Source organism: Nelusetta ayraudi, unplaced genomic scaffold (genome assembly GCF_046127955.1).
Source record: "Nelusetta ayraudi isolate G7.1 ecotype Tasmania unplaced genomic scaffold, CSIRO-AGI_Nayr_v1 ptg000002l, whole genome shotgun sequence".
NCBI lineage: Eukaryota > Metazoa > Chordata > Actinopteri > Tetraodontiformes > Monacanthidae > Nelusetta > Nelusetta ayraudi.
Window position 1 is genome coordinate 4,704,272 of NW_027466052.1, and position 21,741 is coordinate 4,726,012.

At 43.1% G+C, this 21,741-nt stretch overlaps 3 protein-coding genes across 11 annotated transcripts in view; 2 read left to right on the forward strand and 1 right to left on the reverse strand.

Moving 5' to 3' along the window:
* The window catches only part of cfap70 (cilia and flagella associated protein 70), an 11,336-nt gene extending 9,535 nt beyond the window's left edge, over positions 1 to 1,801 (reverse strand). For all 3 annotated transcript variants that reach the window (XM_076018617.1, XM_076018626.1, XM_076018610.1), the window contains exons 1-4: positions 1,521 to 1,801; positions 798 to 860; positions 359 to 545; positions 74 to 154 (exon numbers count right to left, since the gene is read on the reverse strand). In XM_076018617.1, the coding sequence (XP_075874732.1) occupies positions 74 to 154; positions 359 to 545; positions 798 to 860; positions 1,521 to 1,535 (346 nt within the window). In that variant the 5' untranslated portion in view covers positions 1,536 to 1,801. The remainder of the gene's footprint in view (positions 1 to 73; positions 155 to 358; positions 546 to 797; positions 861 to 1,520) is intronic.
* Positions 1 to 20,627, forward strand: part of LOC142883623 (neuronal acetylcholine receptor subunit alpha-7-like) — a 27,307-nt gene extending 6,680 nt beyond the window's left edge. For 2 of the 5 annotated variants that reach the window (XM_076018666.1, XM_076018675.1), the window contains exons 6-14: positions 6,638 to 6,777; positions 7,711 to 7,755; positions 9,659 to 9,768; positions 11,686 to 11,765; positions 14,191 to 14,358; positions 14,494 to 14,688; positions 17,585 to 17,671; positions 18,784 to 18,893; positions 19,733 to 20,627. In XM_076018666.1, the coding sequence (XP_075874781.1) occupies positions 6,682 to 6,777; positions 7,711 to 7,755; positions 9,659 to 9,768; positions 11,686 to 11,765; positions 14,191 to 14,358; positions 14,494 to 14,688; positions 17,585 to 17,671; positions 18,784 to 18,893; positions 19,733 to 20,206 (1,365 nt within the window). In that variant the 5' untranslated portion in view covers positions 6,638 to 6,681 and the 3' untranslated portion in view covers positions 20,207 to 20,627. Of the gene's footprint in view, positions 1 to 2,364; positions 2,862 to 3,107; positions 3,178 to 6,637; positions 6,778 to 7,710; positions 7,756 to 9,658; positions 9,769 to 11,685; positions 11,766 to 14,190; positions 14,359 to 14,493; positions 14,689 to 17,584; positions 17,672 to 18,783; positions 18,894 to 19,732 lie in introns of those variants that run through there. The other 3 variants (XM_076018650.1, XM_076018684.1, XM_076018658.1) reach the window with 3 other exon arrangements.
* Positions 20,628 to 21,287: 660 nt separating this feature from the next.
* The window catches only part of trip4 (thyroid hormone receptor interactor 4), a 77,330-nt gene continuing 76,876 nt past the window's right edge, over positions 21,288 to 21,741 (forward strand). For 2 of the 3 annotated variants that reach the window (XM_076018775.1, XM_076018784.1), the window contains exon 1: positions 21,288 to 21,491. In XM_076018775.1, the coding sequence (XP_075874890.1) occupies positions 21,412 to 21,491 (80 nt within the window). In that variant the 5' untranslated portion in view covers positions 21,288 to 21,411. The remainder of the gene's footprint in view (positions 21,492 to 21,741) is intronic. The other variant, XM_076018766.1, reaches the window with a different exon arrangement.

Sequence of the window (21,741 nt, forward strand, 5' to 3'; positions counted from 1 at the left end):
GTATGATGGCATGGACAGTTTTGAATAGTTTCAGGTCCCCCCTGCACCCGCAGTGACAGTAAAGTCGCTGTACCTTGTAGCAGAGGCAGCAGGTCAACCACAGCCTGACCCAGTGTTGTCTTCCTGTCGTCACACTGAACTCCGAAGACTGTCACTGACCACAGCAAAAAGCTTGGCGTTATTAAACTGGTCTGCAAGGCTAACAAGATACGCTACAAAGAAAACAATCTGGGTTAAACCTTTAATGTGCTCATTATGTTTTGATGTATGATTTTTGGCAGTGGATTTTTGGCTCTTGGCAAAGTCACTGACTTCAGATACCAGAAAACTGGATCGCAATTTTAAAATGTGAGCTTACATATGACTGGTTTCTGGGCGATGTTACTGAGAGCCCGGGCATTATTGGGCCACTGGAAGTTGCAGTTGTACTCAAAGTCGACGCGCTGCTCCCCCGGGTTCACAGCCTTCTTATCCGACTCCCCGAGGAAGGCTCCATCCAGCTCAGCCCGCACAAAACTCTGCAAGACGTCAACCTTTTTCCCTGTCTGGAAGGGAAACAAACAAGCAAACACACACGTGCATGTTCAAAGATGTAATCTCACACAACATGTATACCTAAATCTAAGTCATTCTGGTGTGCTATAGGTTTTCTTAACAACATCAGGGTATTTGGGTGAATGGAAAATGAATACAGGTTACAAACATTTTTTCTCCGGCTAGTTTTCATCTCCTTTCAAACAAACAAACAAAGAAATTCTCATGCACCTTAAACTACATACTGAGCTGTTGCACCTTACCAGGTTAATCCCACGGATGACGGCTAATTCAATGGTGCACATTTGAATGTTGGTCTTGGCGCCCTGGTGAAAACAGAGTAGTAAGTGAAATAGAAATAGGAGTAAAGAGTAACACATGACTTGCCTGCCTAGTAGTACAAACAATTAATTTAAAAAGAAGAGGGGTTTGGTTTGAAGCCAAACTAACAGAGTGGTCATCATGCATTTTTTTTTTAATTTTTTTTTATCCTTCTTGACAAATACATTTTAAATTAAATATTTGGTGAAATTATGCAGGATAAGCAGGTTATCTTTGTCATGAAATTTTCATCTTTCGAATGGTCTGTATTTTATACATGATGTTTATGTCATCACACTGTATAATTGCTCTCGCCTCGTACTGTAAATCCCAACTGTGACATTGTAACTTTTGTGGTCACAACGCAGCTTGGGGCTAAACACAGGAGACATGTTCACACTTTCTTGCATCGTGTTGTTTTGGCTGTTTTGCCGACAAATGTAGTCCTACAAATGATGTATACACATGCATGTAGTCTCGCCATGATATCCGTCGACTATACGGAAGCTACTTCCGGAGCGACTTCCGGGACACCAACCTGGAACCCTCTTCACCATATACAGTCGGTGTCAAACAAATGTAAATCGTCTATGAGCACACACAAACATGACAATAGCTTCTTGGAAGAATACGTTTTAGTTTTTTATTAGTTTGTTTGTTGTTACCTTTTGGTCATCCATTCTTGAAAATGTTGACAATTTTTAGAGTTAAAAATCCAACGTCGTCATTGAGAAAGTGTTTCCCTCTGCAGTCTCGCCACTTCAAACGTCGTTAGTTCCTTTCACTTTGCCACAATCCAAACTTTTAATCGGAAATAAGAGGATTCCTTGAATATTTTTCTGACTTGAAAATGAGAAGCTAATCGGAATTCTGACTTTAAACTCAGAATTCTCCGTTTTAAACACCGGAGTAATCCCGGTCTCCAGAATGCTCCGCGCGTGTTGGGTTTCTATGGCAACGCTGTCAAACACTATGGTGGATTCACGGGTAATCTGAAATTTCTATTGCCCATCTTGAAGAAAACATACTAAACAAACAAACAAATCACCTGGTACCTCATCTCTATGTTAAAGTTGAAACTGGTCCGTTTCCTCAAGAGACGGAAGCGGAAAGCACATACAAGAGAAAGGTTGAATAAAAACACAAATTTTATGTAATATATAAAATGAACAGTGTACATAATGGTACTACTGCTGCTGCTGCTGCTACTGCAACTACTACTACTACTACTACTACTACTACTAAATCAAAGTCTTCCAAATCTTCAGCATTGTAAAAAAGAAAAAAAAAGAAAAAAGGAGCTGATCATAATTCTAAAACCAAGTTTATATGTTCCTATTTGTGATCTTTATTTTGCATTTATTTAGTTCAGTACAGTATGTTAGAACCCCCTTTTTTTTTTCAATTACTGTGCGTTTAAAACAGGATCTTAGATCAGAAAAATTCACAGATTAACACACCAAAAACAAAACAAACAAAAAAATGCATGCACGTTTCAAAACGTATCAAAAGTTCAAAACTGTAATTCTCAATATCGACCACCAGATGTCGCATTTTACACACCGGGTGCAGCTGCATCATTTCCCACCCTCACACTTTACCCTGTGCTGGAACTGTTGCTGTATTAATTGAGCATAACTTGTAAATGAAAGTCGAAGTCAAAGAGATTCTTCGCCGAGTTATAGCTGATTGCCTTCTCAGACCGGATGTCCCATCAACCTAATTAGCAACATCACGTTTTTCGGTCAAGGTCCGAGTTGAGTGACAATTAACACCTGCGGTGTCTTGCGGTATTAACGAGTCCACGGGCCACAAGCGACTCGAGCCACAGTTTCATCGAGAGGAGGAGTGAATAGTCACAAACGCGCGCGCGCGCCAAGGCATCTCATCAGTCCCGCATCCCGCCGGATTCTCAGTCGGACGGAGGAATCTGTGCTGCGCTCTCTTCAACATGGTCCAGCCTGGTGCTCTCCTCTTTGTCGCGGTCGCTGCCCTCATGGTGGAGGGTAAGAAGAGAAAAGCATTGGTGTACTAATGATTTTTAATGTCAATTTTGAAAAATTGTCCGTCTCTGATTTTTGTTTTGTGACTTAAAACTTAAAATAATGAAATAATGTGGCAATTTAGTGACCGAACCTGATGTTTTTGTAATTTTGACTGTCAAATTTTCGGCAAACTTCTGTTGCTGTTTTTTATTTATTTATTTATTTATTTTTTATCTTGGCGTACTCTTATGATCTGTTTGTATTTAGATGTTTCAGCAAGAATATAGAGTCTCATCATCAATCTACAGAAATGCTGAAATAATACGGATTCTACTCGGTCCATTCTGTTTGTTGATCCAACTGTATTTGACTCAGATGAAGGTTGGCATGTAGACAACACATGATATCAAGTTATGCTATTGCCTCAGAGTTTCTCATCGGTTTGTCAGCCTAATGAAATTCAAATATTATGAACATTTCTACTTTAGTTCTATATTTTCCCCAAGAAAAGATATGCATTCACTCTGCACTTTTCTAAAAATCTGAGTGCATTATTTGCATTATTTGAAAAAAACACTTGTGTTTTTTTTTAAGCATGAAGAAAAGTTTTGACTGCTTAATCCAGAGTGACAGCACCCTCCTTGTTTACTTCTGACAGATGTTGCAACATCTCTTTGCAAAGCTGTAATGTCACTTTTGTCTATTTTTAGGGTAGAAATCAGAGGCGGGAAAGTTTTCTCCATCTTACGAACATTGGAAAACATTCAATTCCTCTGAAATGACTACATTAGTTCATCCATTAGAATTCAATTTGGATTTTTAAGGACAAAAACACACCCACTAGTTATTTGTAAAATCACAAAAACAGAAAAGAGATGAGTGTTTTATCAAGTGCAACACTTCCTGCAGCATGCGTGATTGACGACTTGTTGGAGCACCTCATCCGTCTCTGCACACATTTTTCAGGAATTTTAAATAAACAGAAAACAGCAGAGGGGCTGGCAAAGAAAGGCTTTAAATCCGATTTATGACATAGAGACTGATGTTCCTCAGTCCCCCTAAGCAAACAACTGACAGGAAGCCGGGGTGGGGTTGGGTGTTGGGGGGAGGGGGTCAAAGTTGAAGCCGAACACACACATGGTATGGCGATCAGCAAGACCGTCACATAGGACCATTTGTGTGAAATATGATCACATCATTTGAGAGCAAGTTTCAGGGGACAGTTGTAAAACCCAGAGGGGAAATTATCTAGGAGCAGTTTGAGGGGAAACATGCGGAAACATTCAGCAGATGTGTTTTTGGGGGCCCCCCGAGGTGGCTGGTGCGGTGTGTGCGAAGGAGAGAGGGGCAGCGGATTGAGAAACTGCGCTTTGGATGTTTGTCTGGCAGTCAGTGCGTCTGTCTGCTTCGTTTTTGGTGCAAAACATTTGCCGTCTGTTACCGCAGCTGCTGTTGCCCAAGTAATACAAACACATCTGTGTCTTTGTGTTTGTGTTTGGTTGTGGGGAAGAGACAAAAAAGTCTCCTTGGATTTGTCACAATTAATTAAGTTGATAATAACAGTGCTCCACTGGTGCGAGCAGCAACACTGGGAGCACGTAAACACCTCGTGAAGAGCTGCGATGCACAGCTAGCGTCCAACTAAACTGGATCCAAAGCCAGTCTGGGCAGGACAGACGCCTTCAGTGTTGTTCGCTGATCTTCCTTTCATATGGAAATGCTTTCCAGTCCTTTCACGCCATCGATAACGAGCTTTACCAAGCAGTACCCTCTTGTTTTCGCCACATGTAAACCCTGGCAGGAGCTCCACCCCTATCTCCCCGAAGGACTCCGATTGGTCCATTCATGCCCTAACCGGCTGAAGTGATTGAGGCAGCTGTCGTCGTGGATGGATGTCAGAGATTTGGCTTGAAATGAGAGCCTATCAAGATACAGTATTTCTGAAAAAAAGAAAGAAAAACAGGATTGTGAGATTAAAAACGTGTCAGAATAATAAGCAGTTAATAAGAAAGTGTGTGTTTACATGATACTTAGGTTGAAGCAGTAAAGTTGATGCAGAAAATCAGTTTTCTTCCAATGTGACATGCATGCTACTCAGTTCTCAACCCATGCTCACATGATTAGTGACCCTAAAAATTCTACTGCAACAGGGGATTTGTAGCCTTCTGTTTACAGCCACCAGTGGGAAAAAAAATGTCTTGGTTTTAGCTTCTTGCAGGAATTGATGTTTTATTGGATCTTCTGTGTGTTTTAAGGGGACAAAAACAATGTGTGGTCACTAGTCCCATTCCCAGAACTGTGCCCAGAACTGTGAGTGATGGAGCAGGCAACAGAGGAGAGGGAAAGCATCGGGAGACAGATCATTGTTAGACAGTAGAAGAGTGAATTTTGCCTAAATGGGACTTTTCTTTCAAGAGTCAACAAATGTTGATGGTGTAGTTTGAAGAGTAATAGAAAAGTATTTCTTCTAAATCTACTTATCACTGCCTGGTTAATTGTTCATTAAAAAGGCTGTTATAAGTAGATATAAGACATAAGTAGTAGAAGACCTCACTCTGCAGTCTATTTTTGAGACTGCGGAGTGAGGTCTTCCAAAACCATAAAGCCATAAAAAGACTGAATATATATGGACGCATCTGAGGAACGTGATGCGAGTGTGTGCATGAATGTGTGCGCTAAGCGCCACTATCAATCTTCCTGATGGTATTAATGCTTTTTCAATTGGATTAGGATGTGGAGCGACCATGCATTGGGGTTCTGTGGCTCCCAACTTCTTTTCAAAGACACAACACACCAGGCATTTCTCAAGTCCAGATTTACCGCCATTAGCCCGCCAGGATCTCCGACCCTCTGGGCCACAGAAACAGTACCACACATTGATGCCGTCTTGGTGATGGACATAGTGAAATATAATTATTGTGGGACCGAAACCGGGACCATTCACGGGTGGGTCTCAATCATGAGAAAGTCAGGCTTCCGAGCAATATTTCAGTCATTTTTGTGAAAGAGCTCACGATAAACAAAAAAGGCCACGGAATACAGTTTTATTAATCGCCAGCGCTGGTTGGAATGCAACGTTTCTGAAAACTAGGTTACCATAGCTGCAACCCGGGAACACCAGATGGAGAGTTTCCTAGATTATTTGGATGGATCTCATTTACCCATTAAGAGGGAGCACCCCTGTCCTCACAAACCTGCCGCCACTGGGCTGACATCCACGAGCAAGATTTCAGAATTTGCAGTTTGTGTTGTCTAGCAGGCACTGCTGTCTGTCTGCATCACACAGTTGGTGCCTGAAACTTGGAGATTATTATTATTAATGGATATTTTATGGACAAGAGATATTTTGGCACTGCTTGTTCTCTACGTCATGTCTCTGCTTGCGCTGCCACGGACCGCAAGTACACACATCCCACTCTGCCGGATACAAAGAAACCTAGAAAACGCTTGGGACGTCCTCCATCCTCTCGTCCTTCATTTTCATGTCAGGAGAGACACTCGTCAGTGTGCTAGCATTTCAATCGCTGCACTGAGCTTCTCTGTTTGCTCCTATCAAACTACTTTAAAAACGACCTCTTGTGAGAGGCAGTGGGCCAGCGTCCGCTACCAGACAGCCAACAACTTTTAAGTTGTTTTTTTTTTTTAATATAACAAACTCTGATGGAATTGGCATTGATCTTGTAAAAGAATTAACTGGAGGACGTGACTGGCTCCTCTTTGTTAACTTTTCCCCCTGAAGGATTCACGTTCCACCACCCCACCCCACCCCCCCACCCCCACATCTTTTCCTTTTGCAGTTTCGCTCCAAGGGCCGAACGCGAAAAGACTGTACAAAGACCTGATGGCTGGCTACAACTCCATGGTTCGACCGGTGGCCAACGAGTCGGAAAGCATCTCCGTTAAATTCGGCGTGACCCTCAGGCAGATCATCGACGTGGTGCGTGAACCGTCCACACCTTTTTACTGCGTGACTGTGTGCTGTACAAGCCCGAGAGTTTGAGGCATTTTACACACAGAATCACATACACAACCTTTTTTCCTTTGGTTTGAATATTCCCAATCACGGTTGAGTGTCACTGCTCACAAGGGCCACTTTAACTGGTGCACCTTGTGGGAACCGGGGTGACTCCAAGACGGTCTTGATTCTCCAACGCAAGAGTTCACAAAGGAGTTGAAAGCACTCTTGAAAGATTTTGGTCCGTCTAGAGACGATGCCACTGTGCAGTTGCTGCAAATAGGTCAGCTGCACATCTGTGATGCCACAAGTTCCACTGCATCCCAAAGGTTCTCTGACTGACACTGTGCTCCAGAAGCCAGTTTGAGATGATTTGAGCTTTGCGTCGTGGCATGCAGTTAGCTTTTTTAGACCCGTCCGCCCAGTCTCCTCTGACCTCGAGCATCAACAGGGCATTTTGGCCCAGAGAACCAACGCTTACTGGATATTTTTCCCTTTTTTGGACCATTCTCTAAAAACCCTCGAGATAACCGCAAAGCCTGTTGACGACCATTTTCAAAGTCACTTACACTTACAGTAAATCTCTTTCCTTCACCATTCTGATGCTGGATTTAAACGTTGAGCAGGTCATCTTGACCATGTCTACGCGGCTAAAGCAGCATTGTGATTGGTTCATAGATATTTAGAAATTGTCAGTTGAACAAACCTGATAAAGTGGTTAATGAGGGTTTGTCTGAGTTTAATGAATAAATTAATTATGTGTGTGTATGTGTATGTGTGTGTTTGTGTGTCTTCATACATATATATATATATATATATATATATATATATATATATATATATATATATATATATATGTATATATTATTAAGTTATCTTAAGTTATCTTAATAATGCCCTGTTTTTTTCTAATAGGATGAGAAGAACCAAATTTTAACGACCAACATGTGGCTGAATCTGGTAAGACTTTGTTTCTCCTATCAGTTAGTAACATATAGAAACAACAGGAAACTTCAGCATGAATATCTGCATAGGCTGCACCCAAAGTTCCCGCCCATCCAACACCCAGCCAAGCACTCATAGCCAAACTCAACTCTCATGACGGTTTTTATTGATTTCACATGGCTTCAAATAACAAAGTGAATCAGGTGTGTTTATCAGGTGTTAAGGAAGCACTGGGAATCAATCATCACAAGATTGACAGTCACACAGTGTTTTATCTGTAATCTGTGCACAAAATAGTCCTTTAAAAGTTAATTTTGATCATTTACAGGCCGTCAGTCTTCATCTGGAGTGTTTCGCGGTGTATGAATGTGCTGTCAATGTTTCATTGCAGCCTGTCTATTGTGTGACAGGCTGCTCCTGGTACACTGCTCCACTGTCAACAAGCTGTATCCAGTCCGTTTGGTCTGTTTCAAATCAGCAGCGTCGCTCCGCTTTGCACCAAATTGTGTAAGACAGACGCAAAACAGAAGGTGAGGCCCTGTAACAGCTCAGCAGATGTGACACCGTAGAAAGATTCCACCTCTTTCTATAGAGGAGGAGACAGAGGCCCGTTCAAAGTAAAACTAGGAAAGATTCTGTCTGTCAAATTCAATGTGTGCCAATACGATTCCGTCACTGACTGTCAGGTGAGCTGGTACAAGTGCAAGGTTTCCTGTTTCTCTACACTTGTCCCAGCCATGTATGTGACCAACCAAGACGTGGCCCGAAAAATGAGTGTCCCAACCACACCTAGACATCCCCGATAGGGTGTTTTCCTCCTTCACAAGGGTTTTACCACACACAGCTTCTCTAGCTTCGCTCTTGGGAGTCAGTGGAGTTTGAAAGCAGCTTGCCAAGGCAAACACCCCCAGCAGTGTGCAGGGCCTCGGTGTCCATCTGCCGCTTTGGAGAGTTCAGAGGTGACCGAATGAAGACGTCGTTCTGGCTGACGGCGGGTCACTCCACATCCCTGGGAAACCCGACATTTCACTCTTCGTTCAGCGCTCTTGGCGGCAGCGAGAAAACCAAAACAGCCCAAACATTCCTGGAGAGCTTTTATTCTGTGTCCTTGTTGCCGCCAAGACTTTCTGGCTATGACTGAGAAATGCCGTGTATATGAAAAGTGGTCAGCAGCACTGTCGCCCCAGGAGCCGGAGGGTTCATGAACAGTCGATGCCATTGTTGTCTGTTGAAGCAGCAGTAGGAGTGCAAGTTGTGTTTGCTCGCTGAGTAAATAAAATGTGTTTGGGTGCATTGATGAAAATAATTTTGTACGATTTTCTTTCTGTTGTGGAAGCAGATACGAAAAGTCAATCTGTATCTTTCACAATTTGATGTTAATTTCAGTCAGGTTTTTGGATAACTGACGTGTTGGCTTACGCTTATGTGAAAAATTTTGCTTGCTATTTATCAATGATGCAACCTCTTAAGCTCCACGAAGAATCCCCCCACTAATGTTTTTTTTTTTTTTGATCTTTGGGTTGAAAACAAACTGACATTGACATGTGTACATGGTATTCATGCTTACATGTACAGCAAATTGACTAACACAGCTGCCCTGGGGAGGGAGAAAAGAAATATTACCAACATATTGTGGCTGCATATTGACTGCATTGTAACCTGATCAAATAGAGGCAACATGCAAAATGAACCTGTTCAAGTATTTGGGGAGACACGCATGATTTTGAAACCATTCAACATGTTTTGTTGGGAGTTGTGTCCACACAGGCTCATCAGTGTTGGACGCTTTGGTTGCAGTTATTGAATTTCACCCATTATGGGGAACTGTCCCAGCCACTGACACGACACTCCAGTTGATCTTTCAGACATGGTTCGCCTTTGTTATCCCAATGGCCCTTTATGTTTGTTCACCCCGCAGCAATGGACAGATTATCAGCTCCAATGGAACGTGGCCGATTATCCAGGTGTGTCCAACCTGAGATTTCGTGACGGCCAGATCTGGAAGCCCGACATTCTGCTCCATAACAGGTGGGTTGGGTGAGGTCGCTGGGTTCTGTCTCGAATGCAGGTCTGTCATAGATATTGGTCCCCTTGGAAACACAGCATGCTACCAGGGTTCTGGTAACTGGTTCTGGTAAGGCAATCGTCCAGATTTAATGACGTATGCAGCCGACGTTAGCAGGTCTAGCTCTTTCGCTTGACATGCACACTGTTCTTTTTGGCCGTTTGGTGCTATTTGCGGGTTGGTTCACTGTTTCCGTCCCTAATTGTGTGGTAGGACAACTCTTCCAATGGGCAGGAGGAGGCACAGATTAGTTTGCACTAGCGTAGCGTATGATGTGACGCTCTACCCCAGAAGAAGCGACACCACCACTTTTAGAACATTGCATCTAAGAATGATGAAAATTGTGTTTTGTCCTTTTCAAGGTCCAGTGTGTAAAATAAAATACCTCTACCTTTATAAAGGTCTTACTCCTAGCTAGCTGAAATCTTGCACCGCTATATTTCTAAGGAAGCCTGGTGTGGACAATCCAGTCTGCCTGACGGTGTGTTTCATAATTAAGGTGAATGCTCGCATCTTCAAATAATCCAACAAAGAAGAAAATGGACAAAGTATCCAGGTTTATGTGTGCACGCCACCGTAGCTCACTGGCAAGCTCAGGAGTGAGGAGGGTGGGGGAGAGAAAGACGCTGCAATCTAAAATGTAATGTAGCTGTTTCTTCTTCAAAATCTCCAAATATTACACACCTTCCAGATAATTTATTATTATGATTATGATTATTCATAATCATAATAAATAAACAACAACAATTATAGATAAACAATAAATAAAAATACTTACTTAATAAAAAATAGTGTAGTTCCTCACAAATCTACAAGATCCTTCTGCTTTCCTGCTTGGGAAAATGTCTTTTCACGTTTGTAGTTCTGTTTGTACAAGCTGCATTGTGTTGTTTCCTTCAATATTTTCTAAATTCTTTAATCACTGCAGGACCTCGTTGCTTTCGCAACTCCAACTATCTGTCACTGTGCCGAGCTCACATCTGGCAGGTGTTGCCAGACGAAGCTGGACGGAACACACTGAAATGTAGAACGTCCAGGGTTACCCCAGGGTTTAGATGCTGCTAAGAACCAGAACACACATTTTCACACATTTACAAGAAGTAGAGACAATTATCTTAATTATTACTGTTTTCCCCCTCAAGCAATTTGTTTTGTTCCCCTTTTTGTCCTTCTTTGGTCCTTCCAATCTAAAGACTTGATTTCAAGACTATTTGTTTACAGTTTGGGGCCAATATTTTTGGTTCGCCCCTCTTTCTGGTTTGAGCCCTCAGAGGTTAATGGAAAGAGCTGGACAAAAACGAAGTAATTTTGCACCGTTAAAAAAAGGGGGGCAATATATCATTTGGACAAATGCTGGGAGAAGCCGAGAGAAGCAGCATTTCTATTTTATGGCCCTAATGGAAAAATGTGCGTGATATCTCCATTAATCAATCTGTAAAAGACAGATCCAAGCAAATTGCATTAGAAGCACTCGGCTCTCCGGACAACTAAGAATAAAAAAAAAGCCTCCATTTGTCATGGTACCTTTGAGAAAAGGCCTTGTTCTGGCATACAAGTTTTCTTTTTTAACGCACCCATTTTAAAAGACCTTCTCAAACTCCAGCTCGACTACATTTCACCTGCAGTGGATTTGTTTTAAATCCAAGGAATTGTGGGTAACTGTGTAGGCTGAGATCTCCCAGTGGATAGCCGTCCCCTGGGACGAGTCACCCATTGCTCCTGGTGTGTTTTCCCTTTTTGCACCTCACGCAGGGTCGAATCAGAGAAATACAGTGGTTCATCTGCAGGTCGAACCTCCCCGCCAAGCTTGTTTCTTATCTCTGGCTTTGGCACCGCGCAGCTCTGCTGCAAATGCTGAGGCGTGTTTGTCTCGTCCACAGCGCCGACGAAAGGTTCGATACGTCTTACCACACCGACGTCCTGGTTACTCCCACGGGCAGCTGCATGTACATACCTCCAGGTGAGAGATCCGTTTGTGTTCTCACATGTTTGCAGTTGGAAAGATGTTTGCTTGTTTACCAGTTAATTTGTAAGAGAGTCGTGGCGTGCACACAAGCCAGCAATCTGGCAACTGGCGAATCTAAGAGAGATTGTGGCCTCGCTGTAAAGTGCATGCAGTACATAAAAAGAAAATAGAGACAACCCAAACTTTCCATTTCCTCGTTTTGTGCATTTATTAACGTGTTTAATCATTAATGTGTCTCATTCATAATTTACAAAAGCAGGAAATGACCCTGCTGTATCTCTTAATGCTGATAAATTAAGCAAGCACTGGCGAGCAACATATGTTGACCTTTCAATCTTACAATAAAAAGTCATTTTAAGTAGAAGAAAAAAAAAAAAGCTTCAAAAAGTTGCTGATTTTATTTTATTCAATATTCTTATTGTAAATAACAATAGTTTAAAAAAAACAAAAAAAACTCTCCAGTATTTTCTTTCCCACATGCCATGTCAGCACAAGTCCATGGCATCCTTTGATTTGCTCAGATCACTGATTGTTATTCCACATGTGAGCTTTTTGTGACATCAAAATAATAAAATAATCTTTTTTTCTTTTTTCTTTTTTCTTTTAGTGTAATATCTCAGACAGTGTGACGTGTGTTTAAGCAGTTGAACATTATATCATAACGATTTAGTTCGAAAAGTCTTGAGCAGTTTAAGCATCCTAACATCCTCCCCAACTTCCCCCACACCTCCACGCACACACAAACTTTAAGAGTTGCGCTCATTTCTTTTCAATCAACTCGCGGAGAAGTACAGCCAATGAGTGCCTTTCCTCAAAATGTCAATGTCTCGCTTTAATCTTCCTTTGCTCCTAAATGGCTCGTATATCTGCGCAGCAGTAATAAAGATGCATCACTATCTGCAAGTAGCAGTTTGAGCAGGGGTGCACTTTTCCTGATCGAGCCGCCCGACTGATCCACTCCTGCCAGACCAGACAGCCTTCAAACATCTGTGACACACACACACTCACTGTAGCTCTATGCCCTGCAGCTGGTGATAGCAGCCACGCTCTCTGGCTGCTCTGTGCCGCCTGCCTGCCTGCCTGCCTGCCCGCCCTCGCCGCAGCATCTTCATCAATAGTGGCGTAAACACCTCCGAGGCTGAATTCCCTCCTGGATTGATCGCTTCTGTGGCGAGTAAAATTGCCTTTCCGCCCCTGAGCCCTCATTTCAGGCCTTATTGGCGTGCGAAAGGATCACTCAGCGCAGCGGCTCGATATAATTGCAGTAAATGTGCAGAAACGGTATGCAGATGAGACCCGGATGGCTGATTTGCTCACGCACTCACTCAGTAAACAGGAGCCCATTTATCTGCCGGCGTCCCTCTTCGTTCCACTTTGACGTTTATTTTCTTAATGGCGCTGATAGACAGAGAGAGAGGGTGAGAGGGAGAGAGAGAGGGAGAGAGAGAGAGAGAGAGAGAGAGAGTGGGGACTTGTTTACTGCCGATATCTCATATCTTCTCTGAGGATGGATGGAATTGAGTTTTGTTGCGACTGAAGGATCAGCGCAACACTTTCATCTCAGTGTCCTATTTCATTTACAGCTCTCAGATCGATGGCTCTATGGATGCAGTTTTTTTTTGTTTTTTTTAATTCTCCCAGCTTACTTCTCTCGCTTGCTCTGCTTTTTCGGAAAGTGAATGCTCGAACACACAATTCTGAAAATCTGCCCTTTGTGACGTCACCAGTGTCGGCGAGTAATCTATTACACAGTAATCCACAACTGTAATTAGACTACTTTGTTAGTCACGGAGTAATGTAACCGGATTACTGTGGCAAAACTGGTAATTACCTCATAATTACTTTATCAAGTAACGATTCCATTACTTTTCTGAAATATTTTGCGAGCTAAAAATGTCTTATTATTCACAAAAATGTATGAAATTTAGAAAAACAACCGAAAACAATTTAGTCATTGATTACTTATGAAACAAAATGGTTAAAGAAGTAATTAGATTACTTCGTAAGGAGTCATCAGTTATCAGTAGTTGAACTACTTTAATGGAGTAATCCCAACAACACTGGACGTCACACTGGGCACAGAGTGGCAACACCCTCAGACCGTCGTCGACATTTCGTCCCCCTTTCCATACACACAGAAGGTCCAACAGAGCATTATCACTTTTCACAGCAAGCTAAAAAAAAAACGGCATTAGAGCAGGAGGCTGTAAACAGAGGGCTAAACAGGCTGCACTGTAGGCATAAAGAGACTTTTTATGCATGAAATTGTGCAATGCTGCAGTGCTTGAGTTTGGGCGAGTAAAAACTAAACCTTGAGTGAAAACCTGAGAGTATCAAATGTCACGCCAGGAGTTTGTGATCTCCTACTGGTGAAAAGCAATGAGGTTTTTTTCCCCCTCCACCTTCCTCACTCAAACAGGGATCTTCAAAAGCTCATGCCGAATCGACGTGCGCTGGTTTCCCTTTGATGTCCAGAGGTGCGAGCTGAAGTTTGGCTCCTGGACGTACAGCGGCTGGTCCCTGGACCTGAGCATGCTGGACGCAGAAATCACCGACTTCATTCCCAACGGAGAGTGGGACCTCGTGGGTGAGGCGAGACATTTATAACAGTCTGAGGAACGGAGCTCGGCAGAAAAAAAAACCCAGATCTGAGGCCTGTTGCTACTAAAAGCAGGAGGTGGCAGCAGTGTCGGCTATAATCGCGCTTTGTCGTGTCCCTCAGAGGTTCCGGGGACTTTGACCCAGCGGGTGTACACCTGCTGCAAGGAGCCATATCCAGACGTGACCTTCACCGTGGTGATGCGGAGGCGGACCCTCTACTACGGCATCAACCTGCTCCTCCCCTGCATCCTGATCTCCATTCTGGCTCTGCTGGTCTTCCTGCTGCCTGCTGACTCCGGGGAGAAGATCTCACTGGGTTGGGAGCACACACACACACACATACACACACACACAGACACACACACGCACAAGTTTAAAAATTCATCCATCCATCCATTTTTCATACCCGCTTCCTCCTGAGTTCAGGGTCGCAGAGGTCTGCTGGAGCCTCTTCCAGATGTCTTAGGGCGAAGGCAGGGTGACACCCTGGACAAGTGGCCAGTTGTTCGCAGGACCACATAGAGACAAACAACCATTCACACTCGCATGCACACCTACTGACAATTGAGAGTTTCCAATTGACCTCGCATGCATGTTTTTGGACTGTGGGAGGAAGCCGGAGAACCCGGAGAGAACCCACGACCAAACACAGGCAGAACATGCAAAATCCACACAGAAAGGTTCCAGGCCCGGAATCGAACCCACAACCTTCTCGCTAACCACTGCGCCACCGTGTCGCCCTTTTATAAATTCATCTGTACTAAAAGCCAAATACAATCTGCTGAATTTGGACGGATGTTTCACAGGTCTTTCACCTGTATTGGGCATGCACATTTGCAAACAAAAAGGAAAAAAAAGAATAAGACATCTGCATTAGTGCCTTACTTGAACTCGCTCACAGACGTCAGAGTCCACACTCGTAAACACGATTTGGCTACGGACCCTGAGAGGGAGATGAGCCAGTGCCGGACAGAAAGAGTAATAAATCTTTTGCTTTAAATGAGCGCACCTTGCAGCTGCAGGCCTGGAACAGAGCTCCCCCTGAGGCCGCTGGAAGTTTTTCCCGGAAGCATTTTTCGGCGCGTGCACTGTGCTTTTGGTGGAGAAGTCACTGTTTGGATTTCTCAGCGGCCTGAGCAGAACACCTGGATAGAGATGGCTGATTGTGCGCTTCCGGAAAAGCTGACGGATGCGAAGGTTGTGTGAGACAGCGCGAGCGCGCTCACGGTTCATTCTGTGGAAGCAATTCACTCTTTTTTCCCCCCTTTTGTACACTCTTTCATCCGCTCACAGGTTCATGCTTGTGGTTTCTGATCTGAGCCATTTGAAAGGGGAAATGGAAATGGAATGGGGTCACTTGCAGCACGTCGTGTAAATCCAACCGGTTTAACACGCGCCACTGCTCCGTATCGAACCGTGATGCTTAGCGGCGCTGAAGTAAAACTGTCCACAGCCAGCCAGTCAGGAGGAGGAAAAATGCTTTCCCGACCTTTTTTTATTAATTTATATTTTTGCTTTGAACAAGTAAATGTTGTTCAGCTCCGTCTTGCGCAACGACTCTACTTTGGTCGTAATTCAACTCACTGGATGATCGGAGCTCCTCGGTATGGATGTCCAGGGATTGAGACTCTGGCCAGTCCAGCTGCCTTGCGAGGTTGATTGCTCAGGCTCAGATTCCATGTTTCTCTCCTGGGTAATTAGCAAGTCAGCGAAAAAACAACACTGGTCCTCCATGCGGCAAATCTGCTGCAGGTCACAGGACACATCAGGCGCACGCTGTGTGCGCGCGTGTGTTTTGCGTGGAGACGCTTGCGTCATCAACAGAGCCTCCATCCAGTGGAGGAGAATTATGCCTTTTACAGCAGAACCCATTCAGTTCAACAGGACCAGTTCGGTTCAGTTTTCTTCAAAGCTAATTTCAATAAAGGACTGTTTAGAAAAATATTGATGAGTAGCGAAGAATGTGCACTGATTTACTTGTTGATCAGAGTTAATTTGGGCATTTTGAATTTCATTATTAGATAATTGCAAAGGATTTAATTCATTCATCCAAATTCCTCTTCTTTTTTTTTTAACAAATGCACGTTTTCTTTCAGTTTATCAGAATGCCAAAAAAGGTGTTTTAAGTTGTGTTTAAGTATGGCTGTGCAGTTATTATAATTTTACATACTGTCAGCTTGTCTGCATTTAAGTTTAATCACGCCGCGATAATTCAGCCTTTTAGTCAGAGGATTCAGCTTATTGGTAGAACATCGCCTCTCAGGTGTTGCATTAAGGAGATTTTCTGCAACGTTTCAAGTGAAGGTGTTGGAGGTGCGTGTCAACAGTGCTGTAAGTCTTCCAGCAACAGGAGCTGTCGTCAAGTCTCCCCCTGTGAGGAGAAACAGCTTAGAGTTCCTGCAAAGGCTCTCGGCCACACAGTACTGCAAGATGTGTAGGCCTGAATCGCACGATCCATTTATCAACCACGGGGGGAAATGACAAAAACAATTCCAGCATGGGTTTTAACAGGTGGAGTACAGGCAGTACTCTACAATGCAACAAATAGACTATACATTTACAGCCATCCATTATTATCTTAACATGAGACATTTAGACCCACATTGCTAATTATGCGGTATAATCTTCCAGAAATTCCCTGCAGGCATCCTGAGCTTTTTTTTTCTTCTTGAGCAAAAATCCCTCTGTGACTGATACCTTAGCTGTTGACAAGAACTCCCTGGAATCCCTCACACGCATACATCCATTCAGTATGACTCTCAGCTCGTGGTAATTGTTGCATGTAATCGGCTACAGCTGTGCTGTTTGGGGTAATTTTCCTCGCCTCAGGCCACAGCGTTTCTGTCACTGTGTGCGCAAGGGCATCTGAATGTTTAATGGAAGGTGGAAAATACTGCATTCATTGACAAGGTGGCATGAATTCTCCTGAGTAATTGCAGGGATGTTTTGTGAAACAGGTAAAAAAAAAAAGAAAAAAGAAGTGAAAAGCCTCGTGTTTCCATGGAATCCAGGCACAGACCGTTTACCCTTTGGCATGTTTTTACATAATTATATATGTGAATATGAAAATATGCTCGACTGCGCGTTCAAGCTTTTTGCGTCTTGCAGTCCGTGTCAGATTAAACGTAAGGAGGCCTCCCTGCCTCTGATGTGAATGCTGCTCGGATTGGCTGGGCGGAAGGTGATCACTGAGATTTTGGTCTCATCCTCAGGTATTACTGTCCTGCTCTCCCTGACTGTCTTCATGCTGCTGGTCGCAGATATAATGCCGGCAACTTCTGAGTCTGTTCCACTGATATGTGAGTCTGACTCTGCAGCCGAGCACATACACAGGAAGGAGAGGAGGCAACAGTTGATGTTCATGTGCAAGAAAGCATGATTTAATTCCAGTTTATTTGGTTTGCACCCTTTTTCCATCCTAAAAGTGAATACTTCTACTACTACTACTACTAATACTGCTGCTGGTACTGCTACGACTGCTACCACTACTACTACTACTACCACTACTACTACTGCTGCTGCTACTACTACTGCTGCTGCTACTACACTACTACTACACTACTACTACTACTACTACTACTGCTGCTGCTACTACACTACTACTACTACTACTACTACTACTACTGCTGCTGCTACTACACTACTACTACACTACTACTACTACTACACTACTACTACTACTAATACTACTACTACACTACTACTACTACTACTACTACTACTACTACGACGACTACTACTGCTGCTGCTACTACTACACTACTACTATTACTACTACTACTACTACCACTACTACTGCTTCTGCTGCTACTACACTACTACGACTACTACTGCTGCTGCTGCTACTACACTACTACTACTACTACTACTGCTGCTACTACACTACTACTACACTACTACTACTACTACTACTACACTACTACTACTACTACTACTACTACTACTACACTACTACTACTACTACTACTACGACAACTACTGCTGCTGCTACTACTACACTACTACTACTACGACTACTACTGCTGCTACTACTACTACTGCTACTGCTGTTACTACTTCTACTACGACTACTACTACTACTACTGCTGCTGCTACTACAACTGCTGCTGCTGCTACCAGTACTACTACTACAACTACTACTACTACTGCTGCTACTACTATGACTGCTGCTGCTACTACCAGTACTACTACTACTACTACTACTACTACTACTATTACTACTAATACTACTAAGTTATAACAACCAAATTATGGTAGACAGTCCTTAGAATGTTGTGTAGACAACAATTTGAGGAAGACACACTGCATCCATAAATAATCCACAACCCTGATGTTGCGGTCCTCATGCTTTTCCCAAACATCTTGTATTTTTTTTTCTTTTTACATCTCCTCTGCTCGTTTCTCTCTCCAGCTCAGTACTTTGCCACCATTATGGTCATCGTTGGCCTGTCGGTTATGGCCACGGTCATAGTCTTACAGTTTCACCACCACGATCCCTCAGGAGAAAAGATGCCCAAATGGGTGGGTAGAATTTCATCATTACAATACTCTTTGATCCTATTTCCTGCTTCTGTCATTAGCCATTGGCATCACTTGAGCCAATTTACTGCCAATTTGGACATAATGATGGTAATCTTATCAGCTCCTTCTCAAGATTATGTTTCGTCTTGGTTTACAAATGGCTCCGTGTCCGCCGCATGTTAGTGACATGCCAAGATGCATCAGAGGTCCTTTATGAAAGATACCCTATCGTCAGTTTAATAGCAAACTGACCTCACAAATTTTTTGAGTACACAATTTCAATATTGTTCAAAGCCCTACTTTCTTTGCTGCAAAAAAGTCATCTTTTTCATTCCCCCCCAAAAAAAATCTGGATAAATGAATTAGGCAGACATGCTGTTAGGCTGATGTTATGACAACGACCTAACACAGCAGATAACATTTCCTGATTCCTCTGGAATCATCTGATGGATCAAAGGAAGCTGATTGGTTGTGAGTGATAAAAAGCACTTATTAAGTCTATGGATGTGTAAGGTATTTCGCGATCCTGCCATTGTGAATTATTAGATCATTAACATTATAAACAAACAGAACAAGACATATATTTGAAAAGATGGCTCAGTGTCTCGATGATGCAGATCTGGAGATGTTTCTTGTTATAGTAATATGATAATCCATTCGTCCATCCATCCTCTGCTTCCACCCACACTAAGTGTTGCAGGTAATATGAAATAATTGTTGTAATGTTTGTTTTGCTTAAGCTTGTTTATTTTGGAACCCCCACCCACAAAAAAACTTAATCTTATTGTTTGATATTGTTCTAAATTGACATAAATAATCATTTTCTGTGCTTCCCAAAGATTCGCGTGTTCCTGCTGAACTGGTGCGCCCGGTTCCTGTGTATGAAGCGCCAAGGTGAGGCCAGAGCGCGCTCAGCTTGCCCCAACGATGGCCAGCAGGCCAGCCTGAGCAGCGTTGAGCTCAAAGCCGGTGCCTCCCGGTCCAACAATGGCAACATGCTTTACCCCATGTCTGACTCCGCAGTGTCAGGATCAGGTGAGGCTGAGAAGCTCCTCCCTGCCACTTGCAGCTCCTCGGGGGCCGGCGTGGAGCCAGAGCTGTCCAGGATCCTGGATGAGGTGCACTTTATTGCCAAACGCTACCGGAACCAAGACGACCAAGTGGCCGTGCGTAATGAGTGGAGATTTGCGGCGGCTGTCATCGACCGACTCTGTCTGGTTACCTTCTCCCTCTTCATTATCCTCTGCACGTTCGGGATCCTCCTGTCAGCTCCCAGCTTCGATGAGGCCGTGTCCAAAGACTTTTCCAATTAGGAGCACATTTGTTGTTGTAAATCCCAATGCATTTAGCTCTCCTTGTATGAAATTTATACATCACCGAATATCTGATAACATATTAAAGTGAAGTTCATATGAAGTATATACTAATGTTACTAAACAGTCATGTTATGCTTATAAACTTTTGTATGAGGCAGGATAATATCATACTTAAGAAAATAAATTATCCTCGACTTTACTGGCACATAACACCATTAAAACTAAGTGTAACACAAATAAATGTTCATTTTTGTCAGAAGTGTAACAAAATGTCTACATTTAACACTGATCCTATTGTCTGATGCCTGCTCTTCCAGCAGTTACATACCAGTTTATAATAAAGGACAGGACAAACAAATGTGTGTCAATACAATGTCTTGTTTTTTTACTGTGAAAAATAAATGCAATTGTTTCCCAATGTGATGTAGTTTACCAATTAATTTGCCATCAGGGAACCATGTGCATGTCAAATGGCTCAGAGATAGTAATAAAAAATAAATGAGACATGAAGTTAGTTTCCATTACTACTCTTATGTGATTATTTGAAAAAATACAATTATGACTCGATTGTTAGGCTGTTTTCCTAATTTATCAGGTTACTTAACATGACTTTTTTTAGCTTATTGTAATAGATCCAGACGGCCCCACAGCGCACATCTTCTACTTACTGCTGTGTATCCAGTGCAGCAGCTCACCAGCAGAGGGCAACAGCGACGTTATTATGGCCAACATTGGGGACATTGGAGACATGGTTATCTAGGAAATGGTTTTTAATATATTTTTTAATTATAACGAGAAAAAAAACCCAAACAACTCTTTGAGCACCCTTACCCCATATTTTTTTAATCCTTCGTTTGTTTCTCCCATGTCCCCTAAGGGGGTCCGTAAGTAGTAACGCAGCTTTACATTTAATTTTGAAAATATTATTTTGAACATAGAGCAAAAACTTTCTATTGCGTCGCTAAACAAACAAGTCGCGCGTACACAGATAGAAGGACGTGCTATTGCCAGGAACTGTTATCAACATTACGTGTTGCTTTACGGCTCTCCACTGCTGCGCTGTGACGCTGGGTGTTCCTTTATTATTCGTCCGACTGGAAACACCCCGGTTGCCAATTCCTCTTGGTTCGACGCGGCGTTTCCAGCGGGGTGTCTGGGTTGAGCCAAGGAGTTTTAAAAGAAAAACATTATAGTGGATTAAAATGTCAGACGCTCTGCTAGAGTGGTGTGTGGACCAGCTGCACCATAAATTCGGACTGGAAGCGTGTGAAGACATCGTCCTGTAAGAAACGTTTGCGCTGCGTTCGTGAAAAGAGTCTGCGATGACGCTGACGTCAACAGGCATGAGGCTGGCAGTAGGAGACAGCTAGCGTTTAGCATATCATTTAAACTGTTTTCTCCTGAGTTGTGAACCACTGTGACACGCGTTAAGGGTTAGGTTTGCGTCGTCTTGTGTGTAGCTAGCTTTAAGTGTTGGCCTGTCAGGTGTCCCTGGCCGCACACAGGGCGTCGGAATTCACACATGGATTAGC